Source organism: Gavia stellata, chromosome 19, assembly GCF_030936135.1.
Source record: "Gavia stellata isolate bGavSte3 chromosome 19, bGavSte3.hap2, whole genome shotgun sequence".
Classification (NCBI taxonomy): Eukaryota; Metazoa; Chordata; class Aves; order Gaviiformes; family Gaviidae; genus Gavia; species Gavia stellata.
This window is the reverse complement of record NC_082612.1, coordinates 8,126,271-8,153,458: the sequence shown is the minus strand read 5'-3', so window position 1 is coordinate 8,153,458 and position 27,188 is coordinate 8,126,271. Positions and strand designations below refer to the sequence as shown.

The 27,188-nt window shown below is 41.1% G+C and overlaps 1 protein-coding gene across 1 annotated transcript in view; it reads left to right on the top strand.

Moving 5' to 3' along the window:
- The first annotated feature begins 8,163 nt into the window (after window positions 1–8,163).
- The window catches only part of ANKRD50 (ankyrin repeat domain containing 50), a 40,302-nt gene continuing 21,277 nt past the window's right edge, over window positions 8,164–27,188 (top strand). The window contains exon 1 of the mRNA XM_009819631.2: window positions 8,164–9,400. Coding sequence (XP_009817933.1) covers window positions 8,922–9,400 — 479 coding nt within the window. The 5' untranslated portion in view covers window positions 8,164–8,921. The remainder of the gene's footprint in view (window positions 9,401–27,188) is intronic.

Below are 27,188 nucleotides of genomic sequence, written 5' to 3'. Positions count from 1 at the left end.
ACAAAGCCTTGTGCCAGCATACAGTCTTCTGTCATTGTAGTAATTCTGATTATTCATACAAGTATTATATTCTTAGGCAACTGATTATCTTTTTCATACCTGGTCTGAGAATGATACTGAATAATTTCTGGTCCAACTCACATAAAAAGTCACTTTCTTGATTTAGTCTTCTCCTATGGCTTACTGCTGCAGATTTTTTCTTTCTACTCCATAGACATTTCATGCCATCACTTAATGACATTTAAATTCTTCCCAGTTCCTCACACATTTTCATCCAACAGAACTAGTTATGAACTGCAGCACCTGTTTTCCAGAATATTATACTTTATTATTAATTTTGACTGGCCTTGTCCATTGTCAACTGTTATTAAATGGAACGGTAATGTTATACCGTAATTCATATCGCACAAATACTGGGCAACATGTTACTCTCTGGTAGGAAGAAGCTGAATATATTCATGTTCCTATATGCACAGCAATACTGAAGGTTAGAATGACATAGGCTAGACAAACTATAGCACTCCAGAGCACTACGTCAACACATATTTCTTAGATGCTAAAAGCAGTCACTTCAGAATTTTTTTGTTCAGCTGCCTAAAAATTGCCATGCCTTTTCCAGACACCCAGCTAAACCCATGCCAATCAGTATCAGAGGTTGAGTATCAATTATTAAATAGAAAATTCATCTCTTCCTCGTTACTTTTTGTTTAAAAGGACAGAAAAAACTAAATCCTGCCATTTTCTCACTTCTAAAACAATGACTTTGTTTTTCTGTATATATATATTTAAAACAAAGATGCTACAGCAAATCTTGAAAGCCGATGCCTGGGGTTTTGCCCAAGAAGCATAAAAGTGTCCCCGAGCCCGATGGCTAAATTTAGCGTGCAATCCTGGTGCCTACACTGGGAGGATGGTGCTCCCATGTCACGAGAGAGAAAGAAAAAGGCTATTCCAGAAGCAATTCAGAGCATTTAAACCGGGCTCTTATTTTGAATAGCTATCTGGAAAAGCGTTTTTCTTGACAGCATAGCGGTGATGAGCAATTGTACTACTAGGATGATAGTATCACATAGTAGTAGATATAATCAGTTATAACTACACGTGATAGAAAAGATACCCAAGATACCAGACACTCGTTTAATTATGGTATCTGCAATACTGCTGCTGTGTTTTGCTCTGGTTTTGGCAGCTCTGCTTGGCTGTGCTTTGATGTATTACTTCTTGCCGATAGTCCTGCTCAGGTAGGCCTGCCTGCCCTGCCTCTTCACTCCTGTGCTGTGGAGGGTGAGCTGCCAGCTGGTAAGTGCCTTAACCAGGCAGTTTGGGTGCCTCTCCCTGCCTGTCGTCTTTTCCCACCCACAATCTTTTCCAGGCATGGACAGCAGGTCTCCTGAGTTTGTCTCGATTCTGTTTTTAAGCTACAAAATGACCATCTACCATTGCTGGGGTATTCAATGCACATATGTATGTGCACAAAGGATAAGGATACGTGGATGCAAACCTCTTCCCTTCCCTTTTCTGTGGCTACAGGACAGATGCTGTTATTTGAAAGAGGGCACAGATCCTGGCCTTTGTTTATCACAGAGCAGATAATCGCCTTTTCTAACCCAAAGCACAGTAGCCATTTTTCTACCAAAGTGCAACTAGAATATGTTGTGGTGGCAGTTCTGTAATGACCTAGAAATTACTGCTGTCAGCCTGGAAATAGGAACAATTTCCTTTTCAGAGGGAATGAGAATACAGCTCCCTCCTCTCCTGGCCAAGTGTTCCAGCCACCACATTATCCTATCCAGGGTCTTTTGTTTAATTTTGCTTTAGCTCAATCATTCTTGCGTCCTTTGTTCACAGAGATCCAGTTTCAATAGATGGGATAGATAGTACTCCTACCCAAATTACTGGGTAATGAGGAAGGCTTGAGGAAGGAGCTGAAAGGAACTATTATACTTCCTTGCTATATTCTTATGTAAAAGAACACTATTGCCTTCATCTATTGAAAATCAGTGATGAAGGGAAGTCCCTGATAACTAGAAAAAACCCAGCATTATGTTCCTCTTTAAAAAAGGCAAGAAAGAGGATGCAGGGAACTAGATGGTCAGCCTCACCTCAGTTTCTGAGGAGCTCACGAAGCACATCCTCTTGGAGTCCATTCCCAAATATATGACAACATAGTCAGGCAAACTGCACTTTACCGGCACAACTGACTACGACTGACTCTGCGGATGATCAGCAAATGGTGACTGTGATCTAACTGGACCCTAGCAAGGCTTCTGACATCCCCTGTAGCACTCTCATTTAGGAGCTGAGGAGCTACGGCCTGGAGGAACGGGTGATTAGGTGGGCTGGCAACTGGCCACACCAGCCAGTTCAGAGAACCGTGACTGGTGGTGCAATGTCCGTGTTGCAGCCATTGACTAGCAGGGGCTCCCAGATCAATAGCAGGGGCTGATGTTTTCCAGCATATTCATTGCTAGCCTGGATTGATGACACAGAGTGCAACTTGTGGAGGGCATTGTGCTACACAGGAGAAGTCGCTGGCATGGCAAACCGCAAGCTTCAGTCCAGAGGGAGCTTGCTGAATTTTGAAACCAAACCGGCAGCAACCTTGGGAAGCTCACTAAGGAGAGGTGCAGAGCCCTGTGCGTGGGACAGAGCAACCCCAGGCATCTCCCCAGGCTGAGAAGCAACCAGTGGAGCGGCAGCCCTGCTGAAAGGGACCCACAAACATTGCAGTGGATGCCAGGCTGAACATGGGCCACCCATGTACAGGAGTTCCAGGTGATTTTGTGGAGGCATGTTATATGATACTGAGAGGCTCAAGATGAAAGTGCATTTTGCCTGGGACAGAGACCTGAAGCATCAGTATCAGAGAAATGCCTTTGCCTAAATATTTCATGTGATAAGACTTCCACTATTTGCTTGGGAAATCACAAAATTTTTATGTTAACGTTCTTATGTTATACTAAGTCTACGCTATCTTTATTTACCATCAACGTCACTAATTTTACCTGTCAGAATGAAAGTATCTGAATTAATACATAATTATGCATGAAAATCACCAACTTAAAGTTAGAAAAGTAGTTAAAATGACTACTACATGTTTAAGCAGATAATCATGCCTCAGGCCCACCCTTGCAAAACATTTATTTTTGGATGTGAATCATTCCCTACCAAAAGCTTTACCAAAGACACTACAAGCTTGCAAGGATTTTCAGCTCCGCTCCCTTTGCGTGCAGAGCCAGCTCTGAACTGGCTGGATCGTGCGTGCACCCAGACTGCCGGACCCATGGCGGGTCTGAGTCACGCATGAAACAGAAAAGAGGCAAACTGCTAATAACACTCCAAATTACATACAAAGCAAACAAAAGTTTACATATGCATATGATGGCTCAGATTTTGATGACTTTAAGTATCAGCCTCGTACTGCCTTTCTCATTGTAATCAATTATGTTCTCTTGCCCATCAGGATTGACTACTTCCATATCCAAATAACATCATATTGAAACTGTTAAAACAATTGAAAAACACAGAATAGTCTTTTCTAATATTCTGAAAAAGATATGGCAAATCATTTAGAAAGCATAGCAGATTTTTGTTTTACCCACCCCCTCGGTTCTTGTGTTGGTGCAGACTTCATAATGTTACAACTTTTTGTGTAATCTTTTTACTAAAAGTTTCTTATTTTCTTAGCCTTAACCAGTATTTTAGTATAAAACTGTACTTAAAGCCACGCATGGCACAAACCTCCCATCATGGCTCAGGTTAAGCAGGAAAGTTACTACAGCTTCAGACCACTGAAGCTAAAAAGGAGAGAGAGGTTTTTTTCAGAAAGGAAATTTTGATCTGTTTCATCTTCTTTGTGTCTCTTTTAGGCCTTATCTGTCAGTCTTGTAGCCTGCAAGGTTGCATCCAATTATATCATGGTTGGTTTGCTATCTATGTCAAACTAAGTTATACAAAACCACAAAATAAGGTTTAGTTCTTATCCTGATACTGTCTCATTAACTACAACATTGCACAATTGTATCAGTAATATCTGACCCTTAGCTATAATAATTCACTAGGATGATGTCATCTAAGCTGTCACGTTATATATAGGAGGTACTATGCAAATAAACTTGATAACAAAATGCCTTCCTTGCTTTTGAAGGTTGACTTTAGGGTCTTAGTTTTTTGTGTACAGATGAAAGATCCCAGCCTAAGCGGCTGTGCCTCTTACTTCATGACAATCTCATTTTTTTTCACCCTTTGAACTTTTTTACAATTTTTTTAATGGGGAAAAAAAAGGATTTCTCATAAGTGTCTATATGCTTTTGCTTCCTAATAGTAATCCGGGGGGTCAATGCAAGGCCGCTACCAACCTTCACCTTTAGGTCGTACATACATCCTTTTGGAAAGACGTGTGCAGGTCATACTTCAGATCTTGCAATATTTTGCCTTCTTTTGAACAAAAGACTAAAAATCCTACCAGTGATAAGGGTATAATTATATTGTAGGCCTGCCGCATTTTTTTTTCCTACTGCTATTCCCCCCTCCCTTCCCCTCTCTCTCTTCCCCTTGTCATTCCCCCAAGTACTTAATACACCTCATGTTAGCTGTAAAAGTGGTATTGTGAAGGGAAGCTTTGCTCAGGTGCAGCACCCACAAGTTAGTTTTGTGGGGGTAGTTATTCTGTGTTCTCTGTCCAGTGCTAAAATCAAATTATTGTCATCTGTTTGGTTGTAGAATTTATGTATTAGCGTGGAAAGGTTAGTATTTTTACAATTATTATCTACAACTCCATTGTGATTAAATCTCTCTGATTTTAGCAAACCATGCTATTCCTCCTGCTGCGGTGTATTCATACTGGATGTTGTGAAATCTGACCGCACCTTTTCATATAAATTGGGTTTTCATTTGTGTCTTGGTCATCAGAAAAGCAGAAGCTGCACTTTTGGGTCTCACGATTGTCCAATTTCATCCTTTTTTTTTTCTGGATCATCTACCAGTCTAATGTTTGTGCCTAAGATCTGTCTCTTAAGGTGTTGGATCTGCCATTATTTCTTGTGGATTTTTTACAATTTCTTTCCCTCTGTCAACCTCTGTTTTGTCTCTCGCCAACTCAGCTGACCAGACCTGCAATTCCACTACTCCAAAATTTTATCTATCCTCTATCCCTTTACTGTTAAAAGAAAAAATTTTACAATTCAAAGTCTCTTGGAACTTGTATTAGCATCAGTTTTGGAAGTCTTGAGTTTCCACAACATTTCAAAATGGAAGGGCAGTGCAGCTTGAGGGGTGGGGGGGAAGCGTTGAGAAGACTATTTGCCTAAAGAACTTGGTTTAAAAAATCCAACCAAGTAAGGAAGCTTAAAAAAAAAAAAAAAACAAAACAACCACACAACTTTTTCTTACTACTAATCTTATTTCTGTTTCTCCCCCACTCCCAATTGCTTTGCAAATTCGTAATTCACTGCTTCCAAAGGTTCTTCAAACTTGTTCTACTGGTTTTCAGAAGCAGACAGACTTGTTTTTCTAAGCTCTTCAATATACCAACTGAATTTATTTAATCTTTCATTTTGCTCCCACAAAGATTCTTGGGACACTCCTTGAAGGGCCCTAAATTACTCTGTTGTATTATATGGATATATTCAGTGTGTACTCCACAATACTTAAATTACCTGGTCTATGAAACCACACCGAGCCGTGCTGAAATGAAGGCACTATTTAGTAATCATCAAGACCTTGATCCAACAGTTAATGGAAAAATGCCTTATCATAAATAATGCAGTCAGCTCCAAGGGGAGCAAATTTTAATGAAAATCCTTCCCTTCCCTTGCTATCATGCAGCCAAAATAAAGGAGAGCTTTCCCTTTCTTGTCATGGGTGGAGGGGGGTTCCCAAAGGTGTCTGGGAGCAGGTTCTACCCTATTTTCTCCCCTATTAAGGTCTGTGTTTCCAATGGTTTGTAGGGATCCGCAAACCGCAAAGCTGGAGCGTCGCGGTATTAACGTGGTGTGAGACTGTGTCCCTGTGGCTGGGAGCGGACCCCGGCCGCGGCCCAGCCCCGCTGCTCTCAGCAGCCTTGGGAAAATGATCTTCGCTTCACCAGAAGCAAGGCGGGGGGGGAAAACACTTAAAATTGCTGCACGGACTTCGTGAGGCTGCGCTTCCTCAGCCGGTGCAATGAAATTCTGTCTGGAACGGGCCCGTTGAGGGCAAAATGAGGAAAGGCAATGGTGTGGCAGAGGGGGAAAAAGCTGTTAGGCCTGCGCTTGGTTAGAACAGAAAATAAGGCCTTGGATGGGAGGGCCCGCGCACACCGGCGCTGGGATCAGAGGCGTCCCGCCGCTGAGGTAACGCCTGGTTCGCCTCCAGCCAGAACCTTTTGTTGTTCGAGTTCTGCTGCTCTCGAGCGGGGCCGGGACGGCGGGTCGCGCCGGGCCGCGCCTGGAGGGGCCGGAGCCGGGCCCCAGGCACCGCGCCCGGCCGCCGCCGCCCGGCTTCCCGCGGCACCGCACCCCCCGCCCCGGCCCGCCGCCCCCCGGGGCGGGCGCTGCGGCCGCGCCCGCGGCCCCCGGCGGAGGGAGCCGCGCTGCCGCCCCCTGCAGGGCCGCGCCGGCAGGGTCCCGCCGCCGCCGCCGCGGGCGGTGAGGGAAGGCGGGCGGGCGGCGGAGGCCGGGACAAAGCCCGGGGCGGCAGGAGGGGCGGTGAAGGGGCCGGCGCGCGCGGCGGCGGGGCGCGCCGCCCGTCTCCCTCCGCCCAGGACTACTTCGCCCCAGATGTCGGGCGGCATCTGCCCCCGCCCCCGCCGCCGCACGCGCTGGAGAGGAAGGAGGCGGGGCGGGCGCCGGAGGGGGCGGGCTGGGGCGGGGCCGCGGCGGCGGGGCGGGGCCGGGCGGAGGGGGGTCAAGGAGGCGCTGAGGAGAGTACCAAACGGGCTGAGGCAGCCGCGGACCGGGGTGGCCGCGGCCCTGGCACGGCGGCGCCCGGGGGCGGGAGCCCAGGGCCCGGAGGAAGAGGAGGGGCGCGCCGCGCCGCCGCGGGGAGAGTCTGGAAGAGCAGCCGCCGCCGCTGCTGGGGCGCCGGTGGAGGTGAGCGAGCAGCGGTGGGGAGGCCCCTCGCCCGGCCGCGGGGGCGGTGGCGGTGGCGGGTCGTCCCTGGCGGGGCGGCGGTTGGCGGCGGGGCGGCCGTTGCGCGGCGGGCGGGGCGGGCTGTACCTGCCGCCTGAGGTGGGCAGGGGACTGGCGCCGGGGCGGGGGGGTGTGTGTCTGCCGCCGGGCTGGCAGCGGGGTGCCGCGGCAGGGGCCGGCCGCCTCGGCGGGGTGGGGGTGCGGTGCCCGGGATCTTTGTGCGGAGCCGGGTGTGTGTGCGCTGGGGGAGGGGAGCGGGGGACCGGGCGTGTGTGCTCCGCGCCGGGGGTGCGAGGGGCGGGCGGGCGGGGGGGAGCTGCCCAGCTGCTCGCTTGGCTGGGGGGTTTCTCCGAGGGAGGCGGGCGGGCTGGCAGGGCGCTGCCGAAGTGACTTTTGAGCCGTGCGTGTCCCTGCCTCGGCTGCGAGAAGCCGGAGCGTGGGGTTGAAGCCCAGCCCGGGGTAAAGGGGTTTGTGTGGGGAGGGGGGGTGTCAGGGCGGGCACGGAGCGGTGACAAGGGCGGCGAGGAGGCGTGAGGTGTCGGCGGGGGGGTGTGTGAAACCGTGACCCTCAGTCTGCCGGCGCCCTGCTGCCGGCGAGCCGCGAACAAAGAAGTGCGCGAAGAGCCGTCGGCAGCTCTCCCCTGTAAAATAAACTTCAAAAAAAACAACCCGTAGCCGGCAGGAGAAAAACTGGGTGAAGAGAGAATTCGGTGATGAAGCCTTGTTAGGAAGAATGTTTCCGAGATGAGGGGGTATATCCAGTTCTCCTCAGGAGAAAATGCAAGACTTGCTGCTCCTGGGGTTTTGAGGCCACTGTCATATCTGTTTATTGTTTTTTGTTATGTCTTTTTATGCGTGGCTTATCATACCTTGTCACAACAAATTTCTTTAAAACAGCTTTTTAGATTATTTTGGTTTAATAGTGTAAGCAAACATAAAGAATAAGAGCCCTTGACTTTTACTCTTTGTTGTCTGCATTTGCAATTGACTGAATTACGACTTGCATGTAGGGTTAAAAGTGCTGTCTTCTTTATTTCAGAGCTCTAGGGGAAGATGTTGTCTCTTCTGACATCTTGCGATTGAGATACCTGAGAACAGGTTCAGTAAGAATCCAAGTTCCTGAAGAAGACACTTACGAATGTGTTGAAATAAGAAGCTGTAAACATTTTTTTCTTTTTTTTCTGTCGTCTATACTGCATAAGAAACCATAATCTGAAGCGCTTCTCAGACACTCGCCCAGATGTATGAAGTCTGCAAAGCTCGCTGTCCAAACTGACCGTTTCTTAGTAAGTGAAGAAAAATCACTTTCTCTGTAAAATTCCCAGCAGGAACATTTTATTATGGACAGCTTCTTCTGGATGTATATCCAGGGAGATTAATGCCTAGAGTTGGAAGGTATTTAGTATACACTGAAAAGTTGGCTTTCCCTCAGTTTCTCCAGATGTATTGTCTCCCCTGTATACTGGGAACACGCACAACTGCGTAAACTACAGATGCAGCCATGGAGCTGTATGAACTTCTGAGCCATATGAGAAGTATTGTTGAGCGTTGGTATCAGACACCGCTTCATGATGTCAGCTGAACTGTGATTGTGTTATGCTAATCATAATAAAGCATACAAATGGAGTGACACCCTTCCTGAGAAGAGGCTGTTAAGTTTTATGAGAAAGGTTAACTGATTACCATAACCTCTGTCAAGTTCTGTGCAGAAGATATTTTTTTTCTGCGCAAGATGAATGCATATCTCCCTGCTCTGAGATGTTGAAGGTGTACCACTGCTTATGACAAATCCAAGAGAAGAAGCTTTATAAAATGGCTCAAACCAGCTTGCTGCAGGGAAAGCAGTTTTACTGTAGGGAGTGGGTTTTCCACAAGCTTCAGCACTGCCTCCAGGAGAAAGCTAACTGCAGCAGCAGTGCTGCCAACAAACCATCTCTTGTAGTGAATTCTGGGAATAATACCGGTGTTGTCTCTGGGAAAGGAGCTGCCTGGGGTGTATTGTTGGTAGGAGGGCCCGGTAGTGGGAAGACGGCCCTCTGTACTGAGTTACTGTGGCCAAGCTCACCTGCAAACCTGCAAAGAGGCTTACATCGTCAAGCTCTAGCCTTCCATTTCTGCAGGGCCCAAGACTCTGACACGCTGTGTGTTGGAGGGTTTATTAGAGGTTTAGTTACACAAATCTGCCGCAGTGGACTGATCCAGGGATATGAGGACAAACTAAGAGATCCTGCTATTCAAAGTCTCTTGCAACCCGGGGAATGTGAGAGGAACCCTGCTGAAGCATTTAAAAGGTAAAAATAAATTTAAAAAACCCTATCAAAAATAAAACCCAAATAAAAGAATCGCTGGCCTCGGTTTAGGTCTTCCTTCCAAAGAGTCTACAATGCAGATGGCATAAAACATGTTCGTTTCATGGCTTGTTATCTCTGTCAGAGCTTGCAGACCTCCTGTGGAAAAATCTAAGTTTGTCCTTATAGCTGACATAAATAAATACTTACTTTCTAAACAAAATTTATTATTAATAGTGAATTTATTTGCATTTGTATATTAATACCCTCAGTTGTAACCAGTGTTTTGGAAAGACTTTAAAGTAATTGACTTGTGGAAGATACCTAGTCAGTGGCCTTCAAGGGCAGATGTCCTTCATAGACCTGAACCAGACCTTACAGGACCCTCGCAAAAGCTTCCAATATTGTGCTCTGTCTGAGAGGAAACTGGACTAATGGATCTCTGGGTCTGATCCAGCACATCGGGTTTATGTTTGTCTAAAAATATGTGGTAGTAAAATGTCAATTAACTCCTTATGTTACTTCTCACAATATGCGCAGATGATGTCAAATCTTTATGGCTACTTATTTTATAAGTACTCCAAAGTATTGAGTGGATCAGAAATTTATCAAGAGGGCTCACCCTGCCCCTTAGGAGGTTTGTCAGCCAAGCTGAATGAAAATATTTAGTTAGTTAGTGTTCCCTAACAAACCAAAGTCTCTTTAGTATGTTACTGAGAATTTTGTTTCTGTAAGGATACTAATGTGTATGTAAGAATGTATATCCATAGATCACTTACAAGAATGTGCTATCTTGAGCACAGCCTTCACAAGCAAGTGTCTTTTGGTCTTTATTCCTTTGGGTCACAATGAAGGAAAATTCAGAAAGGCTAAGGCTTGTCTCTAGCAACAGAGCATCAGTTTATTTTGTTGCTAGTATAAAACTTTCCTGGTATATTAGTTAAATAGAAGTTCTTTAGCATTGTGTAGTGAGGTAACTTTTTGTGGTACTCAAGGGTTTATTGGATGATGTTTGCAGTATAAAAAAAATTCGTCTCCTTTTCTCTTTTTTTTTTTTGTTGTTTTCCTGACTACTAAGACTGGGTAAACAAGTACTGAGGTTGAACTGTAGTGCTTGCTTATATTGTCATGGTGGTGTAAAAGAGCCTTCCAGTTCTGATGGCTGTTACGTCCTTACACGATGAATAAACAGGATGCATGTCTACATTGTTCTCAGTGTAGTGTCTTAAAACAAATAGTCTAAACCAAGACTAATTCTGGATTTTTTTTTGTTTGTTGCTAAGTGAAGATGCAACTTCTAGCAGCTATTAAGGTCCTAATTTCGGAAGTATTAAGCGCTCTCAATTTCTAATGACTAAAAACTGGGTGAAATTAAGTGTCTATAAATGGAATAGGAGACTGGGCATCTAGCTTTAGGCAGTCTTTTAAAATCATGGAAGTGGATTAGTTGGGTGAGTAAGAGCCCGTTTATGTTTAAAAGCCTATTAGAAGGAAATCTTACTAATTTAGTACAGGCAAGTTCTTTCTAAGAGCTGGAATCCTTCCTCTGTTCTAAACATGATTGCCTTACTCCAAAGAACAGGAGTTGGGTAAATGTCTTCGGACAAAAATGCAATATAGAAATACAAAAGACACTTGTGAGTCAGACTCAGCTTTTTAGATAACACTGCTTTTTATGAACACAGGGTTTAATGATGGGCTGTTTGAGTATTTAGGTCAATATACAGGGTTCTTGGTTTTGTACTGGAAAAATAAAATATGATGCAACATCTGGTACTAGTCTTTCCCTTCTCAAATTTTGCAGCAGTGACTGTGAACTCTTATTACGCTAAAAATACTTACGTTGTAGTATAACAGCCTCAGTCAAGGAGACTTTTTTTTTTTTTTGGCCCTTCGTGTATTCCCTTGCTGCCCACTTCCTCTGATCTCCTGCTCTCAAAAGCAGCTGTGGTAGATAGCCTTCATTCTCGTATTTCACATTTGAGGGAGATGAGGTGTTAGAGACAAGGTGCTGTACTGGGAATATAAGTTTTCAGCACTGTGGCAGGGGACCGGGAGGTGGCTGTTGACAGTAGTGCTGCAAGCTTGTTCTACTGCCTGTATGATATAATCACTGTCCACAAACAAGAGGAACTTGGCAACCCCCTTCCCACCATCAAACACCTCAATCATTTGTTAATTGAACTGTTGTTAATCTATAAAGCATGTAAGAAATGTTTAACAAAAATATAAGTTGGAAACCATGAAAAATACTAAGAGTGATCAGTGAGCACTTCAGTATTCTGGTCTGGTGTGTTTATATATGCTTTCTGTTAAATGAAAGTTGTTGTAATGTGAAATGAGTTCTAGGAAGACTTAACAGTCAGCTGATTGCCTTTTGCATTGTGTAAAGGCACTGAAACAGCATAAAGCTCTCATCTCAAACCTCCATTCATTTTTACCTTACTTTAATTTTCTTTATTCAGTAGAAGAGGGGAAGGATCTTTCTTTAAAGGCACTGTCAAATTTTTGCTCTGCTTTGCACGGCTGCTCCAGACCCAGCTATGTATTCATGGCCTAAAATGGAAAGACTTCTCTTCATAAGTGCTAAACAAGATTACACCATTCTGTTTTTGTGCTAATTGTCCTAGAAATAATAAGAAAGAAAAACTTTCTAATGTCTTGTAATGTGCCAGCTTATGAACAATATAAAGTTCATTAGTTAAAATAGTGAATCTTTTTCTGATGAACGTTTTTTGAGAAGGTTTTCAGCAACCCTGATGGTCATAGTGATACATGTGCAAGTGATGACCTGGAAGGTTAAGGCTTTTCTCCTCCTGTTTTGAATGTATTGTCTTAAAAATTTCTCATGTATTTATAATCTTAACATGCCCTAAAAATTCTTTCAGGGGCAGATCTTGCAGATTTGAAGAGCTGGAAGGGCTGGTCTATACAAATGTATTTAGCAAGCATTTGTTGGTGCACTGACAGCTGAGAGAAAGAACTGCTACTTAGAGCACCGCTTCTGAGGCACTTTTCTTCTCATGCATGCGGTACTGGAGCAGGAAGCAGTCCTAAACGTAAGGGAGAATGCTGATGCCTCACATTCAAATTTTAGGTGAAAGTGAAGCAGAAAGTGTAAAAGAAATGACAGAGAGTGTTACAGACTCCAAAAGTAAGAAGAAATGATGTGATAAACTGAAAGAATTTAATTGAAAAGGTCTATTAGGCTATTCTTCCCTGTTTAAATAGAAAAGTCAAAATCAGCATAACCCAAATTTTGTGCTACTATCTCTAGGGTTATGAATGGGGGTTGGTTTTGGTTTTGCTGCAGCAAGTTTATACTTCTAGCGATTGCTAGGAATACAGGCAGCTATCAGTTATCCAAGGCCATGAGGACATAGAGGAACTCTGATACAAACTATGGATAGTACTGAAATTTGTGCAAACTAGGCTGTAAACACACCTTTACCCTTATGATCCTGGTTTACATTTTTCAGACAAAGGAGATGACATTAAATGCCTTCAGACAGTAGGGGAAGGCACATAATTCCCACGTGTTGTGCTACTGTTAGGATTAGTGATGGAAGGCAAGGCTTGGGTAATTCACAGCTCAGAAAGTGGATGTTAGTAGAAGTGTAGACTTAGTTTACCCTGCAGAGTTGATTTCTTTTGCAGCCATTGCTCTGACTTAGAAAGACATCCATGACCAGAGCTCCTGAGTCAGTTTCAGAGAATTTAGAGTTAGAACATGCTTGTTAAATAACATAATGTTTTTAAGCTTGCACTAAACTCACCTTTAGTGTGTGTTGGTCTAGTACAAACTTAAAGCAAAACTTGAATATTGCTTGGGTGAATTGCTGAAATTAATTAAAAAAAAAAAAAAAGGTGATTTTCCACATCTCCCAGCAGGTTGGTGCAGATGGAGCTGCTTTGCCATCACTCACAGGTGAAGTTTCTTGCTGTCTTCTGCATGTCTTTTCAAGAAACTTCAAATCTTGTGAGACTTTTCACATACTTATTTCTCACATACTGAATTTGGGTCAATGATGTTCAAGTGTTTTTTTACTTGTGAAGCGTCCTAAGACTTTTACTGGAGTTTAATTACTTTACTGTGAGATGGTCTGATCAAAGAGATTTTTATTGGGTGAAAAATGAAGCTATGAATTTGGATTTCCTCCTGTGTGCATTGCTGAAATTGCATTCCCGTCCAAGTAGCTTTCCGTGATCAGTAGGGACCCAAGAAAAGAACAATTCAAAAGAAAAAAAAAAAGCTGCTGAGCAAATTTGTGATTGTATAAGAACTTCATAGAAGTTTTCTCAAGCTGATGTTACATCTTCTTTACCAAAAATGAATATAGTGGAAACGATGCTCCAAAACTTAAGTATCCTTTTTTCAGAAAGGGCACCAGATTTTATTTTCCTGTGCATGCTGGTGTTAAATACAGTGTCATGGTTCCTTTTGCAGGTTCCCAGACAATCACAGCTTTTCTTCTATTTCTAACTCCTGATCTCTGCTACTCGTATTTGAAAAGGGAAACCCTTTTTTTTTAGTTAACTAACTTTTTTTTTAGTTAACTAAGCTAGACAGGTGACAAGAGGCATCCACACCAAAACTTTAAAATAATGGCAATGAGGGATTGTTGGATGTTGCAGTTTCTCCATTCCCTAGTGCTCTGTGAAGCTGTATAGTTCTTATGTGTCTGTGTGCACAACAGATCTGCATTGTAATGGAGCGTGACCAATAATATTAAGTGACATAAAAAGTAAAGCAGTTTTACAGTTCTCTAGAATATGCAAACATCTGTAGACTTGATTGTAAAAAGTTTGAGGGGTCATGTAAGGTTTTATGCTGACTGCAAGTTTGAAGCAGGGGTTTATGCTGATTAAAATTGAAAGGCTTCTTGTATGAGTCATTGGTTTGGACAGCATTAAAGTACAACAAATCTTGTGCCAACAGCTGTTATCTATGTAAAGTTACTTTTACCTGTTTGGAGGAGAACTCCAAAAGATTGAGCTTGTGCTGTTTTGTGTTTGGCAATGTGATGGAAATCTCATAAACAGCAGAATTCGGAGTAAAAAAAATTGAGGATTGTCAACCCATGCTAACAAGCATTTCCTCCCCCCAGCCCTTCACCTGTACTGGCTTTCCATGCTACTAATTTTTTTTCTTCTTTCTTCCCTGTTTCCCTCAAGAGTGGCGTATCATCAGAAAGTTGCAAGTTGCAGGTGATTGAGAGAGCTTTTACCCTTATCTAAATGATAAGGGGAAACAAGTTTTATTTCAAGTTCTGGATTGTTTGTCTGAATGTAGAAAAACACAGGTTTGTTCAGCAAATGTTCTGTCATGGTTGTCCGGGGACTTTAAATCGACAGTACTGAAATGCCATTTTTCTTGCCATTTATTTAGCATAGATGAAGGAACAGGTTTAGAAATCAAGTTGTATGCGGTAACAGATGAAGTGTGAAGAAGCTGTTCTTTTTGGAACTCCTTGTACCATCTTTGAAGCCAGTAATAAAATTATCATGGATTGTGTAGGCTTTATTGAACAATTAATTAGTGAGCTATTTAGTGTTTTGGAGTAGCTTATTCTTAATTGCCAAAGCTCAAGTGGTTCTTGGAGTAAATCTGAGAAGTTGAAGGCAAGCTCCTCTTTAGTTCTTTCCTTCTTTTTTTTTCCTTTTAACTGTTTACTTCTGCATTGTCTTTAGCTAACAGCAAGTTTCAAATCCACTTCAATGGCTGAGGCCAGAGATTAGAGTATCCTGACTTCCATGGGGTTAGTCTTTGATAGTTTACCCTACAAACTGAGTTTTCCTTGCTAGTGAATTAACCACACTACATGCTTCTGCTGCTGTTTGCAGCACCCAAAGTTCTGTGACTTCTGTGAAAGTAAGCAGTATTAATTTTGCTCTTGAGGGGGTGTGGTGGTAGCATGGGGTATTCAGGGTACTTTTCTCTTGTTTTATGTTTTTTTGTAATTAAATGCATTTAGTAAAAGTCATGGTAAAACCAGAGTTTAGGAGCAATAGAAATAGAAGATACTCTGAGAGGCAGCACATTGGAGGCAGTTATAGATGCCGGAGCTTGGGCTACTGGAAACTTGAAAGCTGCTGGGATTTCTGTGAAGTTATTCTGTAAGACGTTAGTAATTCAGTATTAATCTTTTCTATAAAAAGAAATGCCCTGACTTTTCTCACCCAAGTCTCAAAGACTGTCTGGAAGCGATCTACATCTTTTTCTCTAATCTTCTCCTTTCTTCTGGAAAGGGCTACTACACAGCCTTTCCCTCTGCTTCTGCAGCTCCAGTACAATCTTGGTAGCTGAAGCTTTGCAACGGTTATAAGGAGGGTGGGAACATAGATCTTGTCAGACTCTCTAATTTCATAGAGCTACAAATGGTAGAAACAAAGCCAACGGCTAACTATATCCTGTTTCATGTGAAGAAAGGTCTGAATGCATAATAGATTAATTTACAAGACCCTTTAAAGAAGAAAGTTGTTAAACTTCCAGTGTGTTTATTCATTTGTCACATGGGAAGTTCAAATGTGCAAGTGACTGATTTCGACCTCGAGAGACAGGGTTGGAAGGGGACCTCAGAAAATCAAGTCCACAATCTCCTTCCCTGGGCAGAAGAAACCAAGTCTGTTTCTGAGAGACGCTTACTTCATCTGCTCTTAAGTTTCACAATTCCTATCAGAAAAAAGTTTCCATGTGTCCGACCTGAGGTTTTTTCCTTGCTATAACCTAAGCTTGTTACTACTTACGGTGTTCTCCAGAGGCATGGAGGCTAGATTCTTTCTTTCCTTTTTGGAACAGCCTTTTACATATTTGAATACTGCTTTATTCTCTTTCATCTCATCTTTAAATAATGCCAACTTGTTGGTCTTTCCTCAGAGGTCACACCCAAGAATGTGACATTAAAAACATCCCTTAGCTAAATAAAGTTTTCTGTATCTAAAGGGAATTCTTCTCAGCTACGTTTTAGAGGTGTAAATATGTGACATTCTACTTCTGTACTTCTCCAGAATTTTGTCCCTTCCTACATCTTTCACTTACGCTTGACTAGAATCCTGAAGCTAGTTGGATCCTAGCCCAGAGGAGCTTGATCTGGTACAAGATGGAATTCTCATTTTAGTAGAGCCATAACCATTTTCTGTTAAAAGCAAGCTCAGAGATGAAGTTGTTTTGTGTTAGGAACCTTTTTGTAGACTTCCTGTGGTGCATCGATGGGTTGTTAAAGATCTCAGCACCCACAGCATGCCAAAGGAGAGGTGCAAGCAGGGCTCTAACAAGGGAGGTTCTCGGTGGTCTCTCCCATGTAGTCTTCTGCCTGTTTCTAGTCTCAGTTTGAGATTCCACAGAAGTTGGGTGTTAGAATGACGAGCTCTCAATTTTGTGTGATTTAAGGCTAGATTTATGAAATGGCTGTAGTCTCTCTGCTTTTTGAAAACATTTAGACTGTCAAACATAGTCATGCCAAAGCATAAGGAGCACATTTATCACTGACAGTACTATGTACTCAACCATCATGGAATAATTACAATTTGATTTTAGCATCTCATTTCTTATGAAGAAGGTTTGTGTCAAAAATATGTACCTTCAACATCAAGTGGCTGAGGTACTTTCTAATTGAAAAAAGTTTGCCTCTATGGATTTCATCAGAAAGGCTGGACAGTTTTACAGTCTTCAGCTCCCTATAGATTGATCTTCATACTGTGGAGGCTTACACTTAGTAATTGTGTAGCAAGAGACATAAAATATTAAAAATAGCAGACAGACTTCACAGCACAAAGCCTTTTACAACTCTTTATAGGAAGCAGCTACATGTAAGCTCATATCTGCAAGATCAAAAGATCTTTTATGATCTAATGAAGAAAAATGGTGAACAAGACTATGAAAGAAGTAAGGAACAGTACAAAAAAAAATGTATTGCGCTAAACCTTAATACTATCTCCCGTGTGGTGGTGTGCTGTGAAGATGTGAACAACTGCAGTGTGTTAATGCTAAATGTGTGGTAAAATGCTGCTTGTGTTCAACGTAGCTTACTAGTTACAACAGTTCAAGTAATCATGAATACGGTTTCTGTGCTGATTTTCACTTTTGTGTGGTATGAGTATCTTAATTTATAAGTATTTACATATTTGTCATGTATATTATAGAGACTTCCAGTAATTACATTTGTCTACATTTTAATTATTCAGTAACATAATATATTTTATTCTCAAAAATGACAGAGGCAGGACGCTGTCTGAAAATCATACCAGTTCACGAGCAAGATGAGAAACTATTTTTGTAAGAGTGTGCACAAGAGCTTGGTAAGTTGGTATTTCATAAACTTGCTCTTGCGAGAGCATCTTGACTCTGGAGCCTCTCATTCCTAGTAGGTACATGTAACGTGTAACTGATGCTTTAGGCTTTTAACTGATGCTAGGTTTCACAGAAGACGCTGTGTTCTGGTGCTCTCTAGACAATTAGACAGTCGAGCATTGCCTGAAGCTTAAGTACTTTGTGGCATGTTTCTCTTTAGGCTTTTCCCTTAAATCTGTGGAGTTAACGGGTCACATAGCAACAGTTAGTGTTTCTCCAAGAGCAAGCTGTACGTTCTTCTTTCATTGTATGGAGGCACTGCATACAGACTGAACATAATACCATTTAAGGTTTTAACCTTTTCAGTTTAAATTACCATAAGAAAGTTTCCCTAAGGCATTTTAATAATGACAACTTACATAGACCTTTTTGTCTTCTACTTCTATAGGCATTAACATTTTGCCTTTAATCTATGTGGCTCAGTCTTAAACCTTACAGGTTTTCCTATAAGCTGTTTAGTTAGATGGACTTTCATAGCAGTTCTCACTTGTTAATTATTTCCCTTCCCTCCAGTTTTCTATGCACATGTTCATAGCTTGTGCAAGGGTTTAAGTTTCTTTTCTTTTCTTCCTTTTTAATGAAAAAATGAAAAGGATTTGGCAGATTGTGAGGCAGAAAGGACTTAGTGTGTCTAATATACTGGGAAAAGATAGTATTGAAATATCTCCTCCTGAAAGTGTTAGTGAAGCAATGTGTTGAAGAGGTTTCCGTTTCTTCCGCGTGATGATGTGTACAATACACTGGGAATGGTGAGAAATCTTCTGTCTCTAGGAGCAGGAATGTTTTTGAATAGTTAATGCAGAAACACTTCATGATTGAAGAATGACTGCTCAAAAAGAAATAATTAGGAAAAAAAGGCAAGTGTCATGAAAAAAATTTAAGAAAATAATTATGTTGCAATAAGGGTTGAGTTGTATATAGGTATTCAAAGGTATTGCAGAGGAGGTGCTGCAAAGAATGTAGGTGGGCAGGTTCCTGGTACGCTTGATGACATCAAAATGTGATGGGATAGCATGAAAGAAGAACTGAAAATGGGATTAAGAAAAGAAGGCAAATGAGGAAATTTCTATAGCTCATGGAGTGAAAGGGGCAAAGCAATTGCAATCGAAGTCTTCTCTGTGTTGCATGTTTGCAGATATTGTCACACAAAGCAAGGACCAAAAAGTCTTTGTTGATAGCAGCAGATCAAACTTTTTGGCTCAGTTTTGGATGCTGTTGTTTAAATTGTCGGGAGTGGGAGGAAGAATGAGAATAAAGAATCATATGTGAGTGGACTTTTGGTCCCTCGTCCATCAACGATGTCTCTTCCTTGGGTTGTTTTTTTTTGTCACATACTAATAAGAGTTGGTAATACTGGTGCATGTGCAGAGAAGGGGAGATGAGCATCTGGCTGCACAGATGCAAGCTTGCGTGCTAAAGATTCGTGATATTTTAATAGACAAAAGAGATTAAGAGGAAGGGGGCATGGCAGCATCTTATTGAAGGTTGTTTGAAGAATCATGGAGTTGTCCTGGAAGAAACAGAAAACTGTTCAGAAGCTCTAGGTTAGTTAAGGAAAATACCAGCAGTATGGAGATGACAGTAACGGGCAGGTATAAATGAACCTCATGAGGAAAAACTGTTAAGAATGGGATTACAACATGATTTCCCTCTTAAAGCAGTTAATTAACACGTCTTGGTTTAATTACATTAGCTCTCCTGCAGTCATGGTGAGCATGATATAATCACTAAGCTGTCCGGCCTTTTTCTACGCTTTCATGAAGTAGAGTTCAACAGGACATTGGAAAAAAGCTCTGTTTGTAGGGAAAGTGCAACTGATCTATGATAAGAGAAGTTGTGTGCTATATGAGTTTAAGAAAGAAGAGTGTTATGAACTCTTGTTACGTTGCCTTGCTGTTGCACTGGTGTATGTGATGGCAGTGGTACCGACACACATTGGTTTTGACTAGTCTTGAAACACTTAGGTAAGCTTTCCATTTACTGTGTTCCATTTACAATTGTATGCATCAGTTTGGTTTCAGTTGCTTTATTTTGTATTGGACAGTGTTGTCACTTCCTTTGCTTCAGCTTTGTTCCACTTACTTTCTCTTAAAAATGAAGAAAAAAGATCATTTCTCTTAAAAATGAAGAAAAAAGATAATTTTTTTCCACCAGAAGATTTGTAGCACATTTAGATTAAGTTTGATTTTTTTAATGATTTTAGGTATACTTTTTTCTGTAGTAGCTCCTTCTATTTTAAGTTATGATAAAGTTGCCATCCACAGTAAACATTTTGTGTATAAATTGTTGTGGGGGGCGAAAAAAGAGGAGAAGGTGGTTTCTGTCACTTGTTCTATTGTAGTTAAGGCTAAAAATAGATCTTGCTAAATATAAAGCTATAGAATCAGTTCCAAAGCTAAATGCATCACTGCTGTAAGATAATAGAATCAGGTTCACGAGGTGCTAACCTAACAACGTTTTTTGAAGTAAATTACAGAGAAGACATAGAAAGGATCAATAGGAGATTTACAGTCAAATTGAGAGAAACTATATCTGCTTGGGTTCAGGGGAGGGAAAAAGAAAACCCCAAAACCAAACAAGGTAACTGGTACAGACCCAGAGTGATGCACAAGGAACATATGCTTTGAATTCTACTTTGGGGAGTATGGGAGAATAATTTGGAATGGGACGCATGGAAGCTGCTCCATCTGTTGCCTCTTCAACTAAGACAGTGCAGTTAAAGGTTAGGATAGTCCCTTTTACTTGAGAAAATGAGATGGAAAAAGATATGTGGTAGTGCAAACATAGGAGGAAAGCTGTCTTAAGCGCTTGACTAGTAAGGTAAAATCTTAACAGCTTTTCGTCTGGTATTTGTGCAGAAGATTTTCTGAAAATGAGGTTGGACAGTGAAATCCTGCAATCAGTTCAACAGTTGAAGTGTGGGGTGCTTTATGATGATGTGCAAGAAAGGAGAGAGGCAGGTATAGCGCAACTTGATTACGATCAAGATTTCAAAATGTATATTGTTGTTTATCCTGGTTCCTCCAGGTAGGTAATTCAAGAACCCCCTGTTCTGAAGAAACAGCTTACTGCTGAAATAGCCACTGCAGCACCTCTTCTTTGTGCTTCCCAATCAGTAATGTGTTTTGGTTTTTTTCTTTTGGAATCAAATGCATCGGAAAAATCTAATTAATTTGAGGAGTGTCAGACTGAACTGCAGTAATGACGGTGACTCTTTTTGTATCATGTGCATTATGCTGTTGTCTTTTGTTACATGGTCACGGAATAATAAAATGTAGGGCTGGCTGAACAGTAAACTAGAATATAGCCTGACAAAAGCCACACAACTGAATGTATTCAGTGCAGTTTTCTACCTGTCTCATGTGGGGTTTTTTGTTTGTGGCTAGCATTTCTCTCATGTCAACAAATACAATCTATACATGGAAAGCAATATCTGTTTCTTCAGTTGTGTTTATGCTCTGCATAAATCAAGACAGAAGAAAGAAATGGATTTTGTCTCTCTCCAAAACAGAGAATAATACCAACAAATTCAAATGCCTGTAAAGATACAAGAATTTTGATTCAGTTGTATACTAATGTGTTCAGATAGAACTGCTGATAGAAGAAGATATATTTCTGTTTAACAAATAAATACTGAATTTTATATGGCTAAGGAACCAGGTAGTTAATAAGGAAAGCTGAAAAGACTATATATATCACTTTGCTATACCTTTGGTTTCATAAATGATTTAAAACTAACTTTGTAATTTTAATACATTCTGTTGCTTATATAAATGTGTTAGTTTTCTTACTGTGGTACCTACTCCTACATGTTGCATTTCAACTACAGACTTCTGAATATTTACAAAGTAAGTTATTATCCTAAATTTACAGGTATGGAAAATAAGGTGCAGTATAGGTAATTCTCTCATTTCAACTAATACTAGTTTTCAGTGAGTCTGATTTGATGCTTTTATCTCATGAATTTCATGTAAAGTGTACTGTCTTTGACACCCCTCACCTTTTTCTTTTTTTTTTTAAGAAAGAGATTGAATTGTGGAAACAAACAATGAGAATTTAGTTGATGCTTAATACAAAGAAAAGCAGTGAATTTTGACCATAATAAAAGAGAGCCTTTAAACAACACCTGGTGGATGACAAATCCCAGGGGTAACTATAAACAACAGCAACTTAGACAACAGCTCAAAAACTGGGGGCGGAGGAGGAGAGGAAATAGGGTTATTCATAAAGGGTCATGGGACGGACAAAGAGGAAGATAAGTGAGGTAGTTAATCAAATGCCTTAGGTGTCTTTATACTAATGGAAAAAAGGTATGGGGGAAACAAGCAGAACTGGAAATATTAGTACACAGTCAAGATTGATTTAAATGCTCTCAAAGATCTGTCAGGGTAACTTGTATAACTGGTATGTTTAAAAAAAAAAAGTAGCTTGTTTAGGAGTTGCTTTGTATATTGTATGCTTGCTTGTAGTTCTGGGATAAACTGAAGAAGTTAAAGCCACTGAAAAATCTGTGAAGAAAAGATACACACTACATGTGGTGATAGCTTTACACGTGTGACACCTGCATAAAGGTTTGTTGGTAAAATTGTTATCTTTTATGGACTGCAAATAAAACTATCTACCAACTACCCTATTAGACGATCTTGAATATGTAACAGTTCACCTGCTTTGGCAAAGTATAGTAGTTGTCAGTAACTAAGAGAGATTCCCACACCTCTAAGCCATGTCTTTCCTAAAATACAAGTGTTTTACTCTACCAAACCAGCAAGATCAAGTAAGCTAAGCTTCTTTAAGATATCAAGTGGAATTATCTAAGGCATAGAACTTGGATGATAATGTCTATGTGGTTGAAAAATTTTAATAACAAAACAAATAGGAGATGAACATCAGCTGGGAAAGCGTGATACAAGGAGGAGTCTGTCAGTGACCATATTTCTAATGTCAAAGAGGAGAAAATAGCTAGTGGGAAGACATAAATTTGCTTCAAGCAGATTGGAAAGAACTAGCTGAGAAAAGGAAAGGCAACTTTTGGAGATAGCGACTATGAAATTATCTTAAATGCATGGCGTTTGGAAGAGGAGGAGAAAGAAGGACAAACTAAAAGCAGTGGACGTGGAGATACTGGTGACCTCAGATAATTTGTGGTAAGATCTCATGAAGACAAGTTTAATAAAAGAAAGGAATTAGCTGCAAAGAACACTGAGGTCTCAAAGCAGTATATTAAATGTTCAGTTTAGTGAAACTGAGCTCCTCATCATTCATGTGTTAAACACTAGGAGGGAGGAAGACTGCAGAAAAAAAAAGTAGATCAACTATGAATATGAAAGTAAAAGAGTAATGTGAAAATGAGGGCAAAACTGAAAGGTCAAGGTGCATTGTTCATGTTTCCTGCGAGGTGTGTTTTGTTTGGTAATAAGAAATAATTCCATACATACATTAGCGGAAGGAAGACAATATCCACCAAGTGTTGGTCTGCTATTCACTGGGGAGGAAAAACTGATAGCACTGAGAAAGCTTAAATGTTCAATGCTTGTGTATATCGCCCTGTCTTAAAAACTGTCATTTTGCAGTCAGCTAACATAATTAGAACTAGCAACAAAGAAGTAAGATTACAGAAAAACATAGCCTGGACAAAAAAACCCCGCCAATGTGGAATAAGTGAGATGTTTTCAAACTGTTTAGCCTATGAACTGTTCCTGATTATTGTCAAAGGACAGGTTATCTTTATCAGGATGTCTGAAAATTCGGACTTGAAAGAAAAAGATGTATATTTAGTGCCTTGCTTTAAAAAGGGACAAATAGGCATTGGGGAATTAGAAGTGTGTCAATTGAAATAAAAAATGCCAGAACAAATAATTAGACTATTTGCAAGCAGCTGGAGGATAACAAAGAATTCAAAAACAGCTAACGTGGTATGACACAGTTTGGTTTTGACAAATCTAATCTAACTTCTTTTTGTAAGAGACAGAGTAATGGTACTTTTGGATAAGGGATAACCATGAATGGCAGTTTTGACTCCAGGAAGGTTTTGATGCTTGCATGAGACTCATGCAAACAGGCTATGTGCAAGGTGGAATTATATTTGGCTACATGCAAAAAGAGTTGAGTAACTGTACTTAGAGAGTAATTATCAGTAGTTGGTTTTCATACTGACACAGCACATCGTGTTGGGTTTCATAGAGGGCTGTCCTGCGTCTATGTCTCTTTTCAGTGTGTTTCTTAATGGTCTGGCTGACTGAGTAGAGGGAAATGGTTATAAATTTTGGATACTACTGGCTTCCTTGTAATGACCCTTGTGTTATCGATGGGACACAAGTAATAGCGTAAGAAGTACAAGGTTTAAATTGCAGGAAAACAAGTTAAGGTTAGACACGGGGGGAAGGGGAAAACTTCCCAATTATAAGAATATTGAAGCACTGGAATAGATTGCTTGGGGAGACAGAGTATTGATCAGTGGAAGTCTTTAGGAATGCCTAGACTAGTATCTCTCAGGGCTGACAGATGTAGAGCTGATGTGGCTGTAGGTGGGGAAGTGGACTAGATGACCTTTCCGTCACTGAAAAACAACTGGGAGAGTTTGTGTAGAATAAATTACTATTTTATGTTACAAGTTCAGGAAAATGTTTGCATTGTTTCCTGTGCTCTCCTCCTCTTTGCCTTTGGTAGGGACGCAGATTTTTGTATGTCAGACTCTGAGTAGTTTAGAACATATTGTATATGTTAGCACATATGGCAAATATATTCCATTTAAAAATATATAGAGAGTATCAACCTGCTCATGGTAGCAGGTGTGAATGGTTTTCAACTACAGTTGTCTGTCCTTTATAACAGCTGAGTTGTTTGCAAACTGTTCTAGGCAGACCAACTATTACACCAAAATATTTGCTCTTAAGGTTTCTATTTTCAGAGGTTTTGAGTAAATCCACCAGTAGATCTGCTGGCAATGCTTTATAGACAAAAATCACCTATATATTTGTATGAGACAGTAGGAGGTCTCTAATCGATACAGAGGGGTCCAGCACACTCTGTTTACGTGTGACCGATGGCGCTGGTTCTACGATAAACTCTACTGCTGTCTGGCCTGATGCCCCGGAGCTACCTTTTGTGCTCTCCTTGGGGGACTGCAAGTCTGCCTTACAATTACAGATGAAATTCAGGTTGCCACAAGACATTGCAAAAGCAGGTACTGAATTGCGCAAGACTTGCCTGCTGTTCTAATTCACTGCTTCTGAAAAGACCAGACCCTAGATTTACATCCACGTACTGTACCTTCAGCTTTCCCAAGAGGTGATTCTCAGGGTATTTTTTTTTTTTCTTTTCTGCTTTCTTCTTCCTTCATAAGGCTAACCTTAGTTGGGTAGAACTGCTGGAGCCAGTTTGTCTTTCTGTGCAGCCTGTAAAAAAATAATTCACTAGAAACAATAATCTACATTGTACTGTAGTCCATGAGTGCGTATAATTCCAGTATTGCACTTCGTCAGAAAGTCATAACCAGTTGCAGTACACTTTATCACCTTGAAAAATTACAGAATGGGTACCTCAGTAACCTGATCAAATCTGTCGGTATGTACACAGGTGTGCACACATCAAACTGGGTCACTTCACTTTCCCCATACTTAGCCATAGGTTTTATTTTGCAGCTTACGAAGCGCAGAGGTGTTCTGTGCTTCACAGCCCTTGTGTTTCTGGAATATTTCCACTGCTAAGGGTCCTGTGTGTCTGTTTTTCAGGATGTTACTCCCAGTACGAGTAGCTGTGCAATTAGTAAGAAGCAAAAGCCTGTATTACGCATGTATATAGTGCCAAGAATTGGGGAGATAGTATACAGAAAGCGGCTATTGGACTTGACCATTAGAATTTTCCTTTTAATCATTAGCCAGAATGCATTATGAGGCAGGTAAATAAACTGTTTACTGTCTGTCATCCGTAAGACATAAATGCCTTGTCATAGGACAAAGTAAAACTCCCTAATCTACAAACTGTACTGAAAGTAAGTTGTAAAGATGCTCTGGTTTTTCTTTCTGTGTCAATACAGCTGCTGAAAGTCTTCTCAGAAAGAGGGTAATATATTTCATCAGCTGAGCAGTAGGAATTGCAAATTTCACTTCTAATAAAATTGACCTTTTCTTCTTTTATTGTGACCTATGCCCATGTGCAGTTTGGAAAACAAAAGAGAAAAATTCCGCTCTTGGTATACGCCTGTCTTTGCTGAAGCTTCTACCAGTCTTTAACAGCTTTATCTTCACTGGCTTCATTCTTTTAAATGCAAATTGGAAACTGGGGGGGGGCAGCCTTAACGGATTATACTCTGCTAACGAACCCCTGGATGATTATAATATACAAATGAACACGCATCTGTAAGCTCATGAGGCAGTGGGGAGCAAAGTGGGGTATGTGCTGTCACTTGTGAGAATTTTTTAAGTACAGATAATTAAAAAAATCTGGAGTTGTGCATTTTGTTTTCTATTCTTACACATTTTAAAGCTTTTATGTTTATTCCGTGAGCAGTGGAAGTAGTGAAAACCCCACTGTACGTAGATTTGTGCCCTTAGGTACCTACGTCCTTAGGTATCTTGCAGCGGCCTGGGCTCCCTTCTGTAATGTCTGTATAACATCATTCCTTCCCCTTTTGCTGTCATGCAGCACCTCCGGCTCTTAACTGGCCTGGGAAGCCTTCTCCTTCCCCGCCTGTCCCCCAGCAGCGGGCTGAGGAAGATGGAGCTTTTGCTACGCCTGATTCGGAGCTGGCAGAGGCAACATCAGGTTTCCACTTACCGGTTAGGATTTTTGCTAGGTCTCTGTGAGTGATTTTGAGGCAAAAATCCTGCTACTTCATATGTTGCTGGCAAAAATTACTACAATGTTATGTAAATATAGTTGGCTTATTTACAGTTTCACTATGTACTTCATTTTCTGTATTTTCTGATACAACATAAATGGAAATGAGTGTCTTAAAAATTACATGGTAAACTGCTGTGTGATATATCATGCTGTAAATCATCCCTAAGACGGAAGATCTTGTTTGCTTTTCCGAAGATTGAGACTAGTGTTTGAAGAATTGTCTATCTTGTTATAAGCTAGGTATTGTTAAACTCTTTATACATAAATACACACAAAGATACCCATCGTATATATAGGCATATTCCTCCATTACTCTAAACTTCAATAATTCTTTAGATCAAATGTGCAAATGAGTAATTTCCTTGTAAACTCTACGAGGCGTTCAGATCTCCTACAGAGGACAGCACTGCGTTGTCTCTCTCATGTAAGATGAATGTTTTATGAAGTTCTGTTGGCAAATTTTTGCCAATAGAATAATAAATTCAGGTAAACCTCAGTGTAACCTCGATTGCTGATATCAGTTGATCAGCTCCACCATGTTGCTAGGAGTTGCCAACCCTATTAATCCAAGGTATTATGAATACGTTTTTTCAGTATATG